Here is a 21,635-nt window from a genome sequence, read left to right on the forward strand (position 1 = left end):
AGGCAGAGATCAGGAGGATCACAGTTTGAGGTAAATCTGGACAAAAAGCTAATGAGGCTCCATCTCAACTAATAAGTTAGCCGTGGTGGTCCAAGCCTGTGAGTCTAGCTATGTAAGAGGCCATAAGTGGGAGCATGGGTCAGGCCATTCCTAAGCAAAAATGTGTGGTCCTACTCTATAAATAACTAAAGTAACCTCAACTTCTCCTGCTTTAGAGCCTCCCTCTAGGAATGTTATCAGCCAATGTAAAATGATGACTCTGGGGGACAGAAAGGACATCCATTTCACTACTTTCCCTGTTTGCCTTGATTTCCTCAAAATCTTCTGAAATGGAGGCTGGGAAGGTGGCTCAGTGGTAGAGTGTTTGCCTTCCATGCATGAGGCCCTGGATTCAGTTCCTCAGTACCACATAAGCAGAAAAAGCCAGAAGTGGCATTGTTGCTCAAAGTGGCAGAGCACTAGCCTTGAGTTAAAGAGCTGAGGGACAGTGCCCAGGCCTAGAGCTCAGGCTCCACAACTGACAAAAAAAAAAAATCTTCTGAAATGACAGAAAAGGTATTTCTGGAACACTTGGCTCGTATTATATTTATACTCCCCCATCAATGAAAAAAAAATGGATGGGAAGGGGAAACAAAGGAGGAGGCTACAATGCTTGATAAGAAATGTACGCATTATCTTGCCCATGTAATTGTAGCCCCTCTGTACAGTATTTTCACAATAAAAAGAAAATTTTTAAAAAGAAAAAATAAAACAAAAAAAAAAAAAACAATGCATGAAGCTCCCTAGAAATCTAATAAGAGCAAGAGGCCATGGCCTGGTGACAAGAGAAAGCTATTTCAGATGAGAATGTGTACATGAATGCATGGCTTTCTGTTATGTTTTTTTAAGTTTTTATTGGAATACTATTTTTAGAAAACTTTACAAATGACAAATATATGGCATTGGCTTTATTTTGTTTTGTTTTGTTTTTTAATTTCCTGGTTGGTTTTTGTCCAGTTCCTTAGTTTCCGTAATCCCTGAATCTCACTCTAATTACTCAAGAACAGTGAGTTCTTGGGAAGAACACCAACTGTGGCTTCGGTGGCCTGAGTCTAAAGCCCATATCTCAAACCAATTTCAAGAAAGGAGCTTAACTTTGAACATCATTGTGCTCTCCAGGCCTAGTAAGAGATCAGAGAAATAAGCACATGATTTTACAAAGGAACACTTATGTTTATTACTACACTCCATTCAAGTTCCTTCTGTAGGGAGAATGTGGGCTTTGGGTCAAACAGAGCAAATCTACCCCGCAGCTTGGTACCTATCCTCTGGGTGACCCTGATTATGTTCTGGTTGAGCATCTATTTCTGCATCTATTAACTGGAGAGATCCTCATGCTTTTCAGGGTATGAAGATTACTGGTGATGAATTGCATAAAAGGCCTTCCACAGTGCTAGGCACATAGTAGCTCCCTTCCTCTTGCTTCGTTCCTGTGTGTCTGAAATCCCCCTCCTCCCTCCAGTATCTGAGTAGGAGGCAGCCTGACGGTCAGATTGTGCTCTTCCTTACCCATGGGGCCTGGAATTTTCCAGCTGTTAAATTGAGTGGGGGATGGCAAATATGTGGAGCTACAGCTCCAGGAGGTTCTATGTGACTTTGGACAGCTGTTGGGAAACACTTTATTCGTCTCATCTCAGCTCAGAGTGTACACAGCCCAGGCCTCCCTGTTGGAGTGACCAGATTGTTCCGGGCCTGCCATAAATTTCAGCAACTTCTTGGCCACATTTGGCAGCAGATTTTGACAAAACTGGAGAAAACCCAACTTGCCTTCCTTTTCTCCCTCATCTCATCTCACAGAAAGTAGCCCCTTCTACTAGCTCAGCTCAAGCTGCCAGATGCCTGCCTGGAACATCCTAAATCCCTTTGGAGTCCCCAATACTTATCTCCTTAGGCTTCATCTCCACTAGTGTTCCTGCTTCTCTTGTATAAAGAACATAATCTATCTCTGTCTCCTTCACCCTGGAGACTAGTATCCCTCGGGGTAAGGGGCTGGCCTTCTCTGTGTGAGCAGACCCAGTGAAGATTGGCTGGCCTGGAGTTTGACTGAGGTTGTCCTTAACAGGGAGATGGGAGAGCACCACCACTACTGAACACCTGCTGTCTGATGTATATGTGCTCAGTTGTTTACTATTCATGGATCCTGTAAGACTGGCCCAAATCATGAGATTCTGGAACTCTGAAAGATTACACCTAGTGGCCCTAGTCTGCCTTATTGAAATATCTATAATCTAGCTCTTGGTAACCTCTCACAACTCATCTTATAGGCCTCTCCTTGCTGCATTCCTCCAGGCCTGTTATCTGCCTTGCAGGTCCTCTCCTGTCTCTGCCTGGAAAGCAGAGACTTTCTGCAGCTATTCATGGCTCACACCTTCCCTTCATTTACATGTCACCTCCTTAGAGAGGCTTTCCTGACTATCACGTTTCAAATAGCATACCCATTGAGGGGCATCACTGGACGAATGGATCAAGAAAATGTAGCCTGTATACACAATGGAATTTTACGCATCCATTCAAAAGAATGAGGGTGAACCATTTGTAAAGCAATGGAAAGACCTGGAAAAATTGTGTTAAGTGAAGTCAGGTCCAGAGAGATAAAAGGTTGCATGTGTTCCCTTATATGTGGAAGCTAGATTTAGCTTATAAAGCTACAAGTAAATACTTTGGATGATATAAAAGTGGCTACAAATGTATTCACTGATATACTGTAGATTCAAGGGAGATCTCAAATAATGTAGTTCCTTAGAAAGGCAAAATCTAAGTTCAGCAAAATAAAACACCAGGAAGCAGATACTTGAAAGGGATAGGAGGGGCGCGGGAGAGTGGTCAAGGGGGAAAGGGGAGACGAATGAAGAGTAGAAGAGGGGGGAAATGCAGACACTGATCTAATATATATCCTACAAAATTAAGAAGAGTGAGGGAAATAGTGGGGAGGGTGAGAATGGTGAAAGATATATTGTATTCATAAACTGCTTTGTTAAATGGCAACTGCTGTCCACTTAAAGATAAGAAAAGAAATATCCCCAACATCTGTTTTTAAAAAAAAGAGAGAGAGAAAAAGACAAATTAAATAACCCACCCCCTCTCATCATTCTTGGCTCCATAGCCTCTGGTGGACTTTTCTCTAGAGCATTTTTTCCCCCACTTGATCTTGCACTAGAAAGATATTTGCGTTCTTCTTTGTTGCTTTTCTTATACGCTACAATGTAAGTTTTGTTTGTTTTGTACCAGTAACTGCAGCTTGAACTCTGGGCTTCTCATTCTCCCTTGGCTTTCTTGTCCACATTCTACCATGTGAGCCACACATTATTTCCAGGTTTATACTGGTTAATTATAAATAAAGTCTGACAGGTTATTCTGCCTAGGCTGGCTTTCTTGAAGAGGGATCCTCAAATCTCATCTTCCTGAGTAGCTGGGCTTGCAGATGTGAGCTATCAACACCCAGTCTAAAATCTAAGTTTTGGAAAGCAAGAGTTTGATGGCACTTTTTGTCTTGTTTTGTTTTTGCATATGATACTTAGATGTGTCTTCAAAGTAGTCACTTAATAAATACCTGAGGTGGGGGCGGGGGGAGGGGGAATCAGTGGCCACAACTCAATAATGAAAACATTAAAATGGTAAAGAAGAATCTGAATATACACTGCTTCAAAAAAAAAAGTTCATGATGTTGAGCAACCTGTTGAACAGCCATCAGTAAAATACAAATCAGAGCACAGTGAGATACCACTGTATGCCCACTATAATAGCTCTAGTCATAAAGTTAAATAATAGCAAATGTTGGCATGGATGTGGAAAAGCTGAGTCTTTAATCCACTGCTATTGGTAATGGAAAATAATGGCACAGTCACACTGGAAAATAAGCTGGAAGTCCCTTGAAAGATTAAACATGGGGTTACCATACAATACAGCAGTTCTACTCCTGTTTATACCCAAAAGAAATGAAAACATGCTCCCCCATAAAAATAAGTATACAAATGTTTGTAACAGCATTATTGATAATAGTCCTAAAATACATACAACCAAAGTTAGATAGGTAGGTAGGTAGATAGATAGATAGATAGATAGATAGATAGATAGATAGATAGATAGATAGTTGTATAGTTGTATATCCATACAATGCAATGATGCTTTAACCTTGAGTGAGACTTAAAAATATGATGATAAAGGAAATGTTTATAGCAAATGTCCAGAATAGGTAAATCCTTGGAGGCAGAACAGATTGGTGGCTGGCCATGGATATAGGGGTAGAAAGTATTGCCTACACATGGGTATGGGGCTTAATTTGGAGAGAGGGGAATGAAAATGTTCTCACATTGAATGTGGTGTCTGATATTTGAACTACACTATGCATATACTAGACTCACTAAATTATACACTCTTAATGGCATGTGAATTTTTATCTCAAGGGTGCTATTGCCCTTCCCCGTCCCCTTACTCCTTCCCCCCAAAAAAGATCAAGTTTTCACACACTGGTGGCTTGCACCTATAATCCTAGCTATTCAAGAGGCTGAGATCTGAAAATAAATCAGTTTGAAGCTAACCCAAGGTGGAAAATCCATGACATTCCAATCTCCAATAAACTACTCAGAAAAAGCAGAAGTGGAGCTGTGGCTCAACTAGTAGAACGCTAGCCTTAAGTAAAAGAAGCTCAGGGACAGAGCCCAGGAACCTCAGGCATGTGTGTGCGCACGCACACACTCACACAATATCAACAAGTGTCCTCATTGAGTATGATTATGTTAAATAACCAGACTAGCTGGCAGGCCAGCCCCATGTGAAAACCAGACAGAAGGCATGCTTCTTGCTTAAGAGAAGGAAGGGACCAGGCTCCCAGGCTAGCAGGTGAACACAAAGTTCCATTCTCCATGAACGTTTAAAAACATTTTTATTTTTGCAAGTCCCTGAGAAACCTGTGAGGAGGAAAGTAGAGATCAAATGACCTGAGCCTGAGAAATTTACTGTGTCCTGTTTTCCAGACACCATTTCCCCAGCATAAGTCACAGAGACAGATGGCTAGGGACCTGCTTCTGAAAACAACCACTGTGGAGGAGAGTTGACGTAGTGGGAGCTGTCTGGCTGGGGGAGTGAGACACACAAGAGGCAGGAGGGGCTGGCTCACACGCTGGAGGAAGTTCTCCCCACTGTCCCCTAACACAGGACCCTCAGGCAGGAGCTATCTTTGGGGCTGAGTTATGTTTTCATCTCTTTCAAATAGCTTTTCGTATTCGTTTCTTGTGTTTTCAAATAGAAAATACAGACCAACAGAAGGAAAAAGTGAAGTTATTTCATTCTGCTGCCTTATGATAAAGGAGTATTAGCAGTTTTGAGTGGATTACACACATACACACACACACACTCACACATACACACACACACACACACACACACACACACACACACACAAACACACACACACTCTTAAACAAAAGCCAAGAGACTCACACTCACTTTATATCCTGTATTTTTCATGCCCTGTTTTCTACATCACTAGCTCTTCTCTACAAACCTAGCTTAGGATATCACGTATATGTGATGTTAGCACTGTATTGCTGTGCCTTCGTTTACTTAATTGGGCATTTACTTTTTAAAATTAAGGATTTTATCCTTTTTCCACTGTTTTAAAACTTTTCCCTTTTACTATTACAATAATGTTGTGGTGAATATACTGAAAGGCGTACCTCTAGAAAAATCAATTTTTGTGTAACTTCCTAAAAATGAAATTGCTCAGTTAAAATTGCTTTCTACCTAATTATACTACTAATGTCAATGCAGAAAATGGTGTTTGTATTTAAGACCAACTTCTCTTTTAGCACCTACTAGATGCCAAATATTTTCACACCTACTATTTCATACTCTCCTGTAGTTTTAAATAGTCATCTTTAAAAGTATTTTAAAAGGGCTGAGAAGGTTGCTCAGTAGTAGAGTGCTTGCCTCGCATGCATGAGGCCCTGGGTTCAATTCCTTTGCACTGCATAAGCAGATAAGGCCAGAAGTGGCACTGTGGCTCAAGTGGTGGAGCGCTAGCCTTGAGCTGAAGAGCTGAGGGACAGCACTGAGGCCCAGAGTTCAGCCCCCATGACCGACAAAAAAAAAAAAACAAAAAAACATAACTGGGTGCTGGTGGCTGATGTCTGTAATCCTAACTACTTAGGAGACTGAGCTCTGAGGATAGAGACTTGAAGGCAGGCCAGGCAAAAATGTCATGAGAATCCATCTCCAACTAAACAGCAAAATGCTGAACTGGAGATGGTTCAAGTGGTAGAGTGAAAGAGAGCTGAGCTAGAACACAAGGCCCTGAGTTCAAGCCATGCTACTGGCACGCGCTCGTGCACGCGCGCACGTGCGCACACACACACACACACACACACACACACACTATTATATGATCATTATAGAAAAATTTAAAAATATAAAAGCATATTAAAAATTCAAAATTGCCCATAAGAGTGATAACTTTTTTAAAGTTTTTTTTTTCCTTTTAAACAATCTTTTTTCCTATACATTTATACAAATGGATTCCATCTATAAATATTTAATGAGCATTTACTATGCTGGAAAAGTATCAGTGTCCATTATAACTGAAGTCATTTATATCTGCCCTTTTCCCCCATTGTCTCTTTTGAGCCTCATAACAAGCCCTTGAGGCATAGACTACTGTAACTTTTAATCCAACAGGGAGGTGAGATGATGTGCCACAAGGTACTTTGTTACCCTGCACCCAAATCTCTTGGTCCCTTATCCATCGCTACAGGCTATCCTCTGATGTAAACCTAAATCTGTACTTTAGTGTCCTACAGTAGGGTAGCCATGTGCTGAATTATCCAAATCAAGACTTTTTAAAAAGTCCCTTTTTCCTTCAAAGTAGAAGTAAAAGTCTTTCTTACAAAGTCTTTTTAGTGAAACATTACCACTGACTCCCACGAAGGTGTGAGCCACTGAAATTGTTCTTTCTACTGATCTCAGGATTCCCTTGTCCTGTATTCTCTTCAGATTTCACAGCTGCCCCATTCACATTCTCCTCTTGTGTTTTCGCCATCAAGTTATACACATTAATAAAGTGTCAGCTTCCTCTCTCAAATGTATTCTGTCTGTAGGGATAGTAGAGGGAACCCACACTGGCTGTGCCTTTACTATGAACAAGCAAACTGCTGGGCTCTTTGGGAGCAAAATTACCATGATCCCAGACACTCAATATACAATGTAAAGTAACGTATGTAAACTGGGACTGCTCTTCACAAACAGGAATGTACGGTCTAGCTCTTTGAAAGCCTTTACAGGGTTAGAGCCCAATAAATTTCAAATAACTGAACCAGTTCTGTAGTCCTTCGCTTATGTGAGGTTGAGCCAGACATGCGCAGTGCACAGTCCCTGTTCAGGTAGATGGTCCATTCAAGCAGTAGATGCAAATGCAACTCACTGGAATAAAAAGTAGGGCAGAATATCGTACAATGGAGTTCCTGATCCTCCATCAGTGACAAAACTTTCTGTCAGGAGGAGACCTCACTTTTCCTCAGTTCCCTTTCCTCTATTCAAAACTGTGAAGGATTTTACTTATTCAGTGAAGTGAGTGGCTAGCCTGTGTCAGCATAGGAGAAAAGAAGGAATGGCTTTAGGTGGATTGACCGAGTGATTCCAGAAAGGAGAAAATGAAACACAGCTGGCCTCTGCAGGGAGGATGAATCCATCAAGCCTGTGTTGCCCTGAGAGGAGGTGCCTGTGTTGGGCTGAGGGCTTGCTTTTGTTTCTAGGTGTCATTGATGAATGGCTCTGAACTGAGTTAAGCAATTTACGTAAAGGCTTCTTCTAAGTTATAAGGCTGCCAGTTCAAAGGTTACTAGGAAGTCCTTCTAATAATCCAAGGAATTGCCTAGGAAGAAAGTACTGTTCTTGTAGCTCACAGTTAGAACTCTGTTGCAGATGAGGACTCACACTTTCCCACCTGTGCAAACCATGGTTTCCCCAACTTTAGCCTGGATGGGGTTTAACCTAGATCGATACAATACCCTGTGGGCATTCAGATGGATTTCTCAGGACTGCTGAGCAAAGTGTTTACAAGTGCATCTTGTTAATGGTCTTTCTTTGAGAATAATAAACCTGTCCATCAGTTAGCACTTCAAGACTTTCCAGTATCATGTCCTGTTACAAAACTACGCTTAGAATTTAGAATGCTGGAAGGTTCTTTGTGGTGCACTGGCTTCCTCTAGGTCTAAGGTAGATTTCAAATGCAAAGGGAAACTACTATTGATTCGCACCAAGGCGTGAAGCACTGAAATTGTTCTTTCTGTGGGTCTCAAGATTCCCTTGTCTTATATTTGCTTCATATTTCATAGCTGTCTCCCTTACACTGTCCTTTTATCTTTGACTTCATCAAGTAATACATATAGTAAAAGTATCATGTTTCTTCCAAGTCTGTTCTCCAGTGTATGTCAGATCTACAACTGGAGAGTGGTAAAGGGAACCCATACTGTTTGGACCTTTACTGTAAGCTAGCTGATTGCTGGGGTCATTGTGAGTATAATACTATGAAGCGTCAGGCAACTCTCTGCGGTGGATATTACCACTCCATTTCTTTTCTTTCTTTTTTCTTTTCTTTTTCTTTTTTTTGCTAATCTTGGTGCTTGAACTCAGAGCATGGACACTGTTTCTGCGCTTCTTTTACTCAAAGCTACCATTTGAGTCACAGCACCACTGCTGGCTTTTTCTGTGTATATGGTACTGAGGAATTGAACCCAGGGCTTCGTGCATGCTAGGCAATCACTCTACCACTAAGCCACATTCCCAGCCCCTATCACTCCATTTTTTAAGGGAAAACTGAGAGTCACGGAAGTGACTGATCCCGTGTCAGTCAACAGTGAAACTCGGTTTAAACCCTTGGCTTGCCCAATAGGAAAGTCATGATCTCTCTATTTTAATTGTATTTTTCTAATAGACTTTCCCTGTGGCCAGTGTGAAATATTCAAATCAAGGCTAATAAGTTTCATTCTCACCATTCAGTGGTAAGGACACAGCAGTTATAGGTTCTAATGTGGCTCTGATGGCCACAGACACCTTATTTCATTTCTCTATGCTTTATGTTTCTTGACCTTGAAAGCGGATGAATTTTCCTACCAGCAGTTGTAAGAAAGAGATCATGTAAAGTATCTGGCTGTTAGCCAAACTTTAGCAACTATCCACTACTCTAGTAAAAAAAAAAAAAAAAAGATACAGTTAGTGCTTCTACATTGTATAGACATATATATGCATAGCCACAGCTAGTGTTTATTAGGTGTTTACAGAATAGCTTCAATATGCAACTTGTATTCACTCCTTTATTCCTCAAAAGATCCCCCAAAGAGAATAGGCACTCTTCTTTTTCTTCCTAATCTCCACTTTAAAATGGAAAAGCCATCAAGTGACAAAGGCTCATGCCTATAATTCTAGCTACACAGTAGGCTGAGGCCTGAGGATCCTGATTGGAAGCCAGCTCAGGCAAGAAAGTCCAATAAACCCACAAAAATGCCAGAAATGGAGCTGAGGTTTAGTGCCAACCTTGAATGAAAAAGCCAAGGGACAGAGCCTTGGCATGGAACTTCAAGCCCCAGTATTGGCACACATGTGTTCACACACACACACACACACACACACACACGATGAAAGAAGTGAGGTACAAAAGATACAATGATTGGCCCAAGTTCACTGTACTAGCAGGTAGCAGGTAGTGGACTTGGGTTTCAAGCAAGGCAGTCTGGCTTCAGAGCCCAGACTCTGAATTTGCCCTTTGCCCTTCTCCTGCTTCTGTACATGCTGAATTATAGCAGTGCATCTAATCATTTCCTGCATCCTAAGAAATTATTCTCTGTACCCTTTCTTGGAGATATCTGAAACGAATGCCAATGATAACATGGGGATTAAAAAGGTACTGTCTGTACCTTTATAGGACGTTCTTGTCCTTACTAAGGGCCTGGCACTTTGTGAGGCACTTGCAGTGTGAATGATGACTATTCAGAGCACCCCCAGAGGCCTGGAGAGAGGCCTCAGGACTGTTCAACTGGACAAATGGAAAAGAAGGCAGACATGAAACCTGGAAAGGAGTGCCCAGGGCTGGGCTTAATTCAAGATTCCTAAAGTTTATGATGGAATAATTTACTTAGTTCTGGAACTCCTTTCTGGTAAAACTTGACATCTTTACTCAGGAAGAGGCTGGAACAAGCACCCTAAAACAACATATCATATTTCTTAACTATGGGCTGAAATTCTAACAAGCAAGCATGGTGTGGTCCTGGTTATCTCAGGCTCATCAAAGGCTCTGATTAGAGATTAAAAGATGTCTGGTTAATAAAAGAGGAAATGAGTGTGCATTTGCTTAATAAATGCAGCCTGGTAGAAAAAGTCTTTCTAAATCTCAGATCATAGAGGAAAGGGGGGGAAAAGGAGTCAAGAATGGGTTTCTTGGTGGGATGGTTGTATTCAAGTTAATGAACATTTAGCACTGCATAGGCTCCTACTTACTGTATTCATACAGAAGATCTCTTATCCTCACAGTAACTATAAAAGGCAAGGAGCAATTATCTCTAACCAAAGACTACTACTATTGTCTGCACCCCAGAAGATGGCAGAGGATAGTTAAAGGTGAACTAAATTTCTATCACCCATGGCATATCTATACCACATAATCTCTTTCTGTTCAATACTTGTTTCCTAATACACTTTCACTAAAAAAAAAAAAAGCAAAGTGCCAGAGGCTAGACAACTTACAAATGAGGAACTAGAAATAATTTTTCTAAGTCATATAGATAATAGGAGGCTAGGCTAAGATACAAAATCCAGGTTGTTGAATACCAAAGCCCACTCCAAAAGTGCACTGTACTCACAGAGGTACTGTTTACGTTTATGTAGAAGACAGGCACAGTGAGTGAGTACAGTGAGACAGATGTAATATCCGAACAGAAGGCTGGTTTGTTCATGGAAAGGTGTGCCTCAGTCTTATAACACTGGCTATGTCAGTAAGCTATGTCAGGTTTTCATGGTGAATTGGGAGTATTGCTTTGGACACTTGAATCATAGCCTGAAGTTTCAGGTGAGAAAACCAAAACTTAAGAGGAGAAGCCATCTAAAGATTGATACCTGTGCCTCAGTTCCTGCTGAGTTTCAAAAAAAAAAAAAAGGAGGGGGAAGTGTAGTTGTGGAGGTGGAAGGGAAGGGATGGTAGGGGAAAAACGAAGGAGGAGGTTAACAATGCTTGATAGGAAATGGACTCATTACCTTGCTCATGTAACTGTAACCCCTCTGTACAGTACTTTTACAATAAAAATGTATTTTAAAAAGCCACCTAATTGGGAGAGAGTGAGGGAAAGAGTAACATTTCCAAAAAGAAATGTACTCATTACCTGACATATATAAATGTAACCACTCTATACATCACATTATTTTTTAATTTTATTTTATGATAAAGATGCTGTACAGAGGGGTTACAGTTATATACACCACCTTTATAATAACAATTTTTTTTTTCAAAAAAAGAGCCACCTAAATGGTAAACAAAGCAATTAATGGTATCATTCACAGTTAAGCTCGGGGTTGGTGATAAGGTCATGGACCTGCAAAACACCACAAGGTTTTGTGGCTGTGAACTGAGTGGGCTTCTGTTATATAGACAGCTTTTTCTTTGCCCCCAGCAATCAGCAGCTCTCTATTCCCTCTTCCTGTTAGAGACCTGCCAAATCTATGATGGCTCATCTGGACTGCATTATGGTTTCTAAGGTTGTCTCTTTGCAAAGCTGGATGGATATGATTATGTTATGCACCTTCTGTCAGTCAAGACTGGAAAATATAAGCAGTCGTTGCTGTCAAGTGGATGCATTGTCTTGTACTGTATACTTTTATATGTCTTGTGCTTATGTTCTCGTACACGATGTACTGCACATGTGGGAAGCTCAACCACAGACAAGACTGCAAATTGTCTGCGCAAAGGTCATCATCTCCTTCAGAAGACTTGGGAGTTTGTTCATAGGACTATAGAAAGCCAGGCCCTTAGTTCCAAGGGAAAATAGAAACTTGGGATTCACAGAATGGTAGTGTCCTAATATTATAACATGATACCCTTTCAAATTATTAGAACTTAAGTATCATAGTATGTTTAGATCCCTGGAGTTAGTCTATATAACAAACATTTCTTTAGTGCATGCTATGTGTTAGACACTCCATTACATTCAGAGCATAAGGAATTGAATGAAACTTCTTACTGTCACTGAGTTTGAAGAGTAGGGCAGAACTAATAATCATAAAATCTTAGATTCTTAGAAAAGGAAAACACTGGTGTGTCAAAGGCCGGAAGGGTGCTTTAGCTCATTCTTTCCAGCTCTTTCTACCTTTTATGAGGCCCAGGGCTTGTTGCGGGCATGCCGGATTAAAGCCTCACTAATAAGAACATCATTTCAGTTTAGTGACATCACAGAATTGCCAGATTGTAGGAGCTCAGTGATCACCCACTCTGGCTGTTCATCTTACCACCCAGGGGGAAGCAGCAGCCCAGTTAGAATTAAAACCCAGGTCTCTCTCTCTCTACACACACACACACATGTCAGAAGGTAGGAAGGAAGGAAGGAAGGAAGGAAGGAAGGAAGGAAGGAAGGAAGGAAGGAAGGAAGGAAGGAAGGAAGGAAGGAAGGAAGGAAGGAAGGAAGGAAGGAAGGAAGGAGAAAAAAGAAGCCGGCAAAATACAGAGAATGAACTGTGTGCCTGTGAAGGACCGAATGCAAGCTGTGCAGACTTCTGAGCCTCCGTGCCCCTGTTCTTTGAAGGAGTTCAGGCCAACTTTCTCTGTGGAGACAGACACCAGCTCCACCCTGTGCAGTAGATCGTGCAGTGTTGGGAATCCCCCTCTCCTGTTGATGCGTGTTTTATTTTGCTCCCTCCCCTTCCCCGTGTGCCTGGAAATTGATTTTCATTATTTTTTTTTCTGTCTGTGTTTGTCTTTGTGGTCCGCAGGTGCTCCCTTGCATTGTTCATCCGCTTCATCAACCCCTATTGAGCAGTCCCCCTCCCCGCCCCCTTCCCCTCCGGCCAATGAGAGCCAGAGGCGGTTGCTAGGCAACGGTGTGGCCCAGCCAACCCCGGACTCAGACTCTGAAGAAGAGTTTGTCCCTAATTCATTCTTAGTTAAAAGTGGCTCTGCCAGCCTGGGGGTCGCAGCAAACGGTAAGTGCCTCTCTTCCTAACTTTTGTGGGGTTTTTAAAGTTTTGTTTCTTATTGACCTGCTCAGACTGCTGGCAGGGCTGAAGGGGTCTGGTGCATGGTGGGCTCCTGGGGTGAGTAGAGGTCCAGAACGCTCCATTTGCTTGGGCAGACTGCTCCTGCCCTGCCCCTTTGCCGTGCCTCCAGGTTGTAGGGGCTGGGGAAGAAAAGTGGCTGTTGTCCTTGTGTCCCATAACAGAATCAGCAGGCAGATGCACTGGTAAGAGGTGCATGGACAGGCAGCACCAGACAGAAACACCAGGTAGAGATAGAGACAGGTAAAGATACAGAAACAAAGACCAAAACGGGAGAAAACATGCAACTAGCACTAATTGTCTTCCTGCTACATGCCAGGGACTATACCAGGCATTGCCACCTGTTGCTTCATTAGATCCTCCTCACAGTCCTAGCAAGAGAAATGCTGTTATGTGAAGCCCTGTACTGGCTTTGAAAGTTCTGAGCTTTCACACACCCAACATGAAGATAGCCCCAAAGTTTGAGTCTCAGGACTCAATCTGGCTGCACTAGACCCAGTAGATTTCAGCATGCATCTGCCTGGTGAGGAACTCTGTTTTTCTCAGCCGTCTGCTAGCTTTCTTAAGAAGATAAAGTTTGAAGGTTTTTGTGGAAGAGCCCCAGGCTGGCCAGCTTTTGCCCTTGACCTGGTGCTGTATGACTTTTGCCCAGATGTTTGCCCTTCTCTATTTCCAGAAGAGGTCAGTCCACTTGTCTGCAAGGACGTCCTTCAGAGGACTCCAACCTTTAAGTGAGAAGGGGAAAAGAAAGTGGGAAGGGGAAGGGCTTGAGGTGACTTAGGTTCATCACCATGGACCAAGTTTTCCTCATCCAAAGAGGAAAAAAGAAGTAGGACTGTTTTCCCACAAATGCTTCTGTAAGTTGTGTTGGTTTGTCAAATGTTAATTTATCAGCGCCTATGTGTTATTGAATTCCAAGCCAGATTCTGGAAATCCAAGCGAAGATTCCAAGAAGCATAAGGCAAAGTCCGTGGGCTCTGGAATCAGACAGTTGATGTCAGAGTTTTCACAGTGAGGCTTCAGACAAGTATCTCAGCCTCTTGGGGAGCTTGTCTCCTCCAGCAGAAAGCCCAGTCTAGTAGTACTCAGCTCATCAGGAGCCCCCACCACAGTGCTGGCACTGAAGTTTAGTAAACACCAGCCACCTCTCTCCAGAGAACTTGCCACGCTCCCCCCATATTGCCTGGCACTTGGGTGAGCAGTAAGAAATGTCAGAGCCTCCCTTTCCCCTGGGAACAGATCACAGCAGTACAAGGTGATAAGGGAAAAAGGAGCCTCACAGGAAAGTGTTGGGTGAGTGAGAAAGGGAATTAGGAAATGTATCCTGCGGAAGTGCTGGCTGCATCTGAGGGGAAAGAGTCACTTTTCCCTGGTAACCTGGGATATTCTGGGCAGAGAAAACATGGACAAAGAACCTGAGAAGCAGAAGAGAGCCAAACCCCAGTTTCTTAAACCCAAAGACCTGGGCCTGAAACAGTCTGGGAAGGAAATACATTTACTGGGAAACCCAACCAGACTGACAGACACATATAGACAGATATCTGTATGTATATATTAGGTGCATACATGAGGTTGGGGGGGGGGAGGGCAGAGAATGTTCTTTGTTCATTTCTGAGTAAATAAGCCTTGCAGGTAAAAGAGAAGGCAAGAGATTAAAGTCCTTAATCTCTCCCTTTGTTAATTAACTGAACCAGAGCAATGGCTTTGTTGCTAGTTCTGGGGCAAAACAGGAGCTATTGCATTATTGATGTGTATGGAAGTCCGGAACTTTGGCCTGAAGCTGTCTGCTCAGTTCTGCTTCTCAGTGTTCCCGCTCCCCAGGGGCCTTAGGACACTTTGGATTCCTTCCCTGGGCCCTTGAGCCCCACTTTAAAGAGTGTTAATAAATGTGTCCTATGCCCGGAGGGAGTCTGGGTTCTGATTGGTCTGCTACTCTGGGATTTGGTTCAAGAGAAAGCCCCATGTGCCTGCTGCCTTTCTGTCCCCCTGAGTCACCAAAAAAGGGAGGTCCTCTGTGAGCCAAATGACCTGCTGGTACTGGCCTGGACCTAGGTCTCGTAATGATGATACATTGTGGACCTGGTACATGCTTATTGGGTTTGTTTGTTTCTTTCTTTCTTTTAATGAAAAAAGGGTGAAAGTATTTTAATGGGATTATCTTTATTGTTTTTGCTAATTATAAAAAGTAACAGTACTTATTAATATTTAGATGGCCCAGAAGGTGAAAATGTGGCGTTTTAATGTGATCCTTATCCCAGAGATAGCCACTTTTAACAGTTTGGTGTGTATTCTTACAAGTTCTTCTTATTCGCTATTTGGATGAGTAAACAAATGGCCCAAAGAGTGAGCAATTCAAACTGGCACATGCTTGTAATTTCAGGAGTCTGAGTTCTGAGGCTCTGGGTTCAAAGCCAGCCTGGGCAGGAAAGTCTATGAGACTCTTATCTCCAATTAACCACCAAAAAAAAAAAAAAAAGCAGAAAGTCAAACTATGTATGGCTCAAGTGGTAGAGAGCACAAAAAGCTCAGGGACCACTTGCAGGCCCTGAGTTCAAGCCCCAGGACTGTCAAAAAAAAATAATAATAAATGAAACAAAGCAATGTAGCTGAGACAGCAGGGACTTTAACAGCATTGTGCAGATGCCTTGGGGCAACCTTGAGGAAGGTCCCTGACTTTTCTGATCAACTGTTGCTCTAGCTGTGAAGCAGGAACTACTTGCCAAGTTTATTCTGGAGTTTAAAACTGACACCACTGGGGACTGAGGATGTAGTTCAATGTTAGGGTGCTTGCTTTAGTATGTGTGAGGCCAGGAGTTCACCCCCAGCCCTGGAAACAAGCAGAAATAACAAAGCCAGTAAACTTCCTTTGCTGCACATCCCTCCTCTTCCACTAATCTAAACTTTAGGGACCACTCTAAACAGATCAATCACTTGAGGGCTGGCTTCCCGGAGACTCAATTCAGAGCATAGTTTCAATGACAAAGGATGTCCCTAATAGGACCCTCTTAGGATTTCTCCTAAGGTGTTAAAGCGGCCCGGGCTGTTTCTAGTGTTGGGAAATTGAGCTTCTAGATTCTCCTTTCTCAGGGCCCAGCCTCCCTGCTCCCCTAGAGGCCGCAGCTGTGTCAACTCTAACTGGGCGCTCCTGGTACCTTGCATCTGCCAGGCCTATGATCTGTCCCTGGAAAATCCCCCCCCCCCCCCTATAAAGTGTAAACAGAGCATGTGGGGCATGGCGGCTCATTATCCCTTGGGGGTAGGCATGGAAACGGGATAAGGGCTTCTCTGTGTCATCCCAATCCTAATCCTCTCCCGGGAGAATGGACTCAGAAGTCACTGGTGTACATAAAAGAAAGAACTCACCCAAATATCAACTGGTCACAGTTGAGAGGCGGAGGAAGTGGCTAGGATTAAGTACCTATTTACACTTACCCCATGGAAACTTTTCAGGGTAAATATTAAATGCTTTGTGAATTGATCTAATCTACATTCTGAGGTGATGAGGCTTTGAACACTGCTGGGAGAGGCAAGGAAGTAATGTTTAAGAGGATCAAGGATGTTGAGTATCTCAAAGCGGAGGGATAGTTGGGTAGGTGGAGTACCTTCTATGTACTACATGCATTGTCATAGTGGGACTTCACTTTATCTCCATTTCACCTTTTGTTTTTTTAAACTAGTACTGGGGCTTTAACTCAGGACCTGGGTGCTGTCCCTTCGTTAGCTTTTTCATTCAAGACTAGTATTCTGCCACTTGAGCCACACTTCCACTTCTGATTCCTGGTTGGTGAATTGGATAGAAGCCTCTCATGGACTTTCCTGCCTAGGCTAGCTTCCAACCCTGTTCTTCAGATCTCTGCCTCCTGAGTAACTGGGATGGCAGTTCTTTCTTCCCTTCTTTCCTTCTTTTGTTTCCACAACCAAATTCTGTCATTTTTTTACTCTATCTTAGCAGGAGGAGGCTAGAGAAGACAAAAGGAATTCCACCAAGAAAAGCTACTTTGAAAAAAATTCCAGGACAAGAGAGGCATGTTATGTCATGGAAGTTTTGGCCCTTCTTACCTACCCTGAGTCATAGCCTTTTTAATTGTATTGAAATAGTACAGGCCCAGAGAAGTTAGTATTGTCTTCTAAAACACAGCTTCTATGTGATAAAGCTAGATTTGAACTCTAATCTAGAGTTCTGTGCTATAGCATGGAATCTTTCCAGTGTGCTTTTTGTAGGAACTGTAGGGTTTCCAGAGAATCAGAACATATAATTTAGGGATTACATTTCATTGCTGCTTTCTGAAAACCAAATCCTGGGTACTGGGCCATCTTTAACCCCTACCCTGATCCCACCTTAGTAGTGAATCCTTCTTGCCTGGCCTTAGACAATTTCTCACTGGCCAACATCACTGGTGTTTGGCAGTTTAATTGACTTTCTCAGGTTTTAAGCCGCAGGGATTATTTTGTTTTGACTTCCAATCCAATGGAGAAGTGTTTATTTTTCTTTCTAAATGGGAAACACTGCTATGCATGCAAGCTCCTTTTAAAAAATGTTTTGTTTTGGGTTTTTTTTTAATTCAACTTAATTTAGGACCTATCCACAGTCCCCAGGGGAAGGCTGCTGGGGTTCTTTCAAGTCAGGTTGTGAATTCAGGAGTACAGGGATACCCATTTTTTTCTTGTTAAAGGAGAGGTCCAGGAAGCTGTTTGTTGTCTTCTATCAGAAAGTCCATGGGACCTGTATTTATTGTCCCATACCAACTGCAGTTACTTAGGTCTGCTTGTTTAGCAAGCTCTCAGGGTAAAGAATATGAGATGTATAAAGTTCTCAGGCAATTTTGTTCTCCATTTCTCCTTACTCCCTTGCATGAAAAAAAAATACTTTGTTGGTAAATAAATTCTTATTTTATCAACTTTCTAGGGAAAGTCAAGTTCCTAACCCTCTGAGTAGAAAGACAAATTGACTTCTTCCTTTATCTATTCATTGCTGATGTCATTTTAAATGTTGGGGGATATTTTGCAGAGAGATGAGGGGTGGAGGGTGTTCTAAGCAAGGAGACACTGAAAATATGTTAACATAGTTAAACTTCCTTAAATGAAACCCTTGGACTCAGATGCTTTGAAAATTTGTTATTTTCAAATTATGCCAAGACAACAGAGTACATCTTCTATATTCTCCTGAAGTTTCCATAGTAATCACTGATTCTGTAGTCAGATATATAAATAGTTATACTAGTAGAATTAAAAAGAGAGAGAGAAAATAAAGACTTCAGGCCTCTTGTTAGTTCTAATCAGGTTTTGATTTGGTAATGTTTTGTTTTGTTTTTTGCCTGCACTGGATTTGAACTTGCTCTCTACTGGGACTCTACTCTTTGAGTCATGCCTCTAGCCCTGCTTTCTGTTCATCATTTTGAAAATGGAGTCTCATAGACTTTCCTGCCCGGATTGGCGTTGAACCCGGCTTGAGATGCAGGATGCAAGAACTCAGCAAATCTGAGTTCTTCCGGACTTGTTCCTCATGGCTTCTGTGGCTGGCATCCCTTGTGCAATGGACTTCTTTGTCCAGCAGCCTGAGCTCTGGCCAGTCCATGTCTGGCTTCCTCAGCCAACTCCACATTCTCTGACATCAGCTTTGACTACATTATGACTTCAGCCCTAACCATAGACAGTGCTCGGCCTCTAACTGCAAAATCAAAAGCCAAAATCAAACTGAAAAATAAGTCGATGTTCCTGCTTTCTCCTTTCCATAAGCACCCTGTTTCCAAAGTATACAGCCTTCGTGGAGGACTGGCCCTCTGAGCCATGTGTGGTAAAGCTTTGTGTATTTGCCAGGGAGCAGGGTTAGCGTTCGCACTGTGACACAGGCTTTGGGGGCCCCCTGCATTCTACCGTGGGCTCCCTCTATAAGGATAGCCCTTACCTGAGCCTCCCATCAGGATGGATGATTACACCTTCTAATTGAGGGCAGTGGGGACACCCTCTCAAGGGTCACTTCTGCTTTATGTAGTTTACAAAGGCCTTTTTCATGCAGTACCTCAGGCAAACTCCAGTGACTCTAATTTAATTGCCGCATTGGCTTTCTAGGAGGTAAGGCGTCTTCCTGACCTTGCAAAATAAACAGGTCACACTTTGAATTAATGCAACTGAACATCCTGAGAGAACTGGGGCCCTCTAATTAGTCACTCGTGTGACTAGATTGTAGACTATCTGCAGTTCCTTTCTACTCATTTTCCCAAATACCACTGTATTCAAAGATACAAAAATAACATATCTGGTGTCGGGCTGCTTGATTGGAGCTAGGAATTCCTAGACCATCCTTTGATGAAGGCATATGACCACATGTCCCAGCATTTTCCATCTAGAAACTGAACCAGATTTCTGTCCCCCATTGAAATGGGAATGACCAACTCCATGGAGCCTTTGTGGACAGCAGATCACATCTCAAAGCATCTCTGGACACTTCAAGGCCCAGATTGTTGAAAAGATGCCTGGAAGGAGCTCAATGAGAATTTGGGAAATGTGTGTGTGTATAAGTATGTGTATGTGTGCTCACACACACAAATACATGGACAGGCACATGTTAGTATAGATGGGCCAGGACTGGGGTTTGAATTTAGGGCCTGGGCACTGTCCCTTAGCTTTTTTGCCCCAAGCTGGCACTCTATTACTTAAGGACATGGTTCCACTTCTGGGTGTGTGTGTGTGTGTGTGTGTGTGTGTGTGTGTGTGTGTGTGTGTGTGTGTGTGTGTGTGTGTGTTTAACTGCAGATAAGAGACTCAGGAACATTCCTGCCTAGACTAGTTTTGAACTACAATCTTCAGGTCTCTGCCTCCTGAATCGCTGTGATTGCCAGCATGAGCTGCCAGTTCCCAGCCATAGTATAACTAACATGTGTGCGGTTCTCCCCTACCCAAAGCTCGCTGACATCCGTCAGCTCAGTGGATCCTCAGAGCAGTAGAGGTGGCTCCGTGATAATAGTGGCTCTGTGTACTTAGGAAGCATGCACAGAGGGGATCATCACCCTGGAGAGCTGCCCCATGGCTCTACAGCTTTGGACTACTTTGGGATTTGCACAGGAAAACTCAGTCAAACCTGTGTAGTCCACTGCATCTTAGAAGCTCTGCGGTCCAGTTACAAACCTCAGCTGGAGAGGCTGAGCTCGGATGGAGTTGTGCATATGCCTGGGAGTGGAACAGGACACCAGGCTTCTGACCCTGGCTTTGTCTCTCACCTACTGTCGCCTTGCAGCTTTGTCCCTGGGCTCCTCAGCTTTGTGGTCTGTGCAGTGAGAGAACTAGACAAGGTAACCACCTCCCAAACTTTATGGTGTAGACTATAGTAATGTGCCCACCTACACTGTCACCTTATATTCCTTTAAGGTTAGGTTGTTGTTGTTGTTGTTAATGTTGTTGTTGATTTTCCCTGAACTGGGACTTGAACTCAGAGCCTAGGTTCTCCCTTAGGTTTTTCACTCAAATCTGGCACACTATGACTTGAACCATAGCTCCATTTCTGGCTTTTTGGTGGTTAATTATAGGTATGAGTCTCATGGACTGACTTTCCTGCCTGATATAACTTCAAACCATGATCCTCAAATCTCAGCCTCCTGAGTACTTAAAGGTTGTTTTTGTTGTTGTTTTTAATGTAAACCAATTTACTTATTTTTTAAAAGGGAAATAGTATTTTACCACTATAGTTCACTTGCCATGTGGCAAAGTCTGTGATATCGCATAAACAAAAGGTACTGTAAAAATAAACACAATGAAAGTAAGTTATTGCTTTCTGCCCAAAGAATGTAGACCCAAGGACATGGAGCCCCGACTTGCCTCTGTCATGCAGCTACATTCACCAATGTTAGATGTTCAAACAACAACAATGAAATAGTATCAAGCTGAGACTTTTCCTTCCTTCATGCAAAGGACTCAAAGAAAGTAGAAGCTCTCTTCCTGGTGACCGTGACTGGGAATGACCAGAAGGGATTAGGCCCCATTAGGCTTTTTCTAGTATACAGGCTTTTAATGCCATGTACTACCTAGAATTATAAACATCTCTTGCTGCTCCCTGAACCCATCCTTCTTCCCTTTCTTAAATGGAGGTCTTTGGGAGCCATCTGTTTCCACCTCCCCTCAGGCTTTCCCCTCTGGCCCTGTCATCAGGTCTGAGGTGGGTGCTTTGAGCTCAGCTGGATCCCCCATTACTGGTTAATGGCCCCCTGGGTGCAGCGGGAAACCATGTGGCTTTCTCTTCTCCCTCTTTTCTCTCCCTCCTCCCTCTGCCCTCTCCCTCTGAACTGCCATTATTTATATAGGTGTTTGAGATTAAAAACCAGAGGAGGAAAAAAAAATCCTCTATTTTATAAGGCCTA

At 42.8% G+C, this 21,635-nt stretch overlaps 1 protein-coding gene across 6 annotated transcripts in view; it reads left to right on the forward strand.

Moving 5' to 3' along the window:
- Tenm4 (teneurin transmembrane protein 4) overlaps positions 1–21,635 on the forward strand; it is a 411,966-nt gene that overhangs the window by 101,532 nt on the left and 288,799 nt on the right. For 3 of the 6 annotated variants that reach the window (XM_042690307.1, XM_042690322.1, XM_042690315.1), the window contains exon 3: positions 13,003–13,212. The exons of the other annotated variants lie outside the window; for them this stretch is intronic. In XM_042690307.1, coding sequence (XP_042546241.1) covers positions 13,003–13,212 — 210 coding nt within the window. The remainder of the gene's footprint in view (positions 1–13,002; positions 13,213–21,635) is intronic. 6 annotated transcript variants of the gene reach the window in all.

This window comes from Dipodomys spectabilis, unplaced genomic scaffold (assembly GCF_019054845.1).
Source record: "Dipodomys spectabilis isolate Male_0828 unplaced genomic scaffold, ASM1905484v1 ptg000003l, whole genome shotgun sequence".
Lineage (NCBI taxonomy): Eukaryota > Metazoa > Chordata > Mammalia > Rodentia > Heteromyidae > Dipodomys > Dipodomys spectabilis.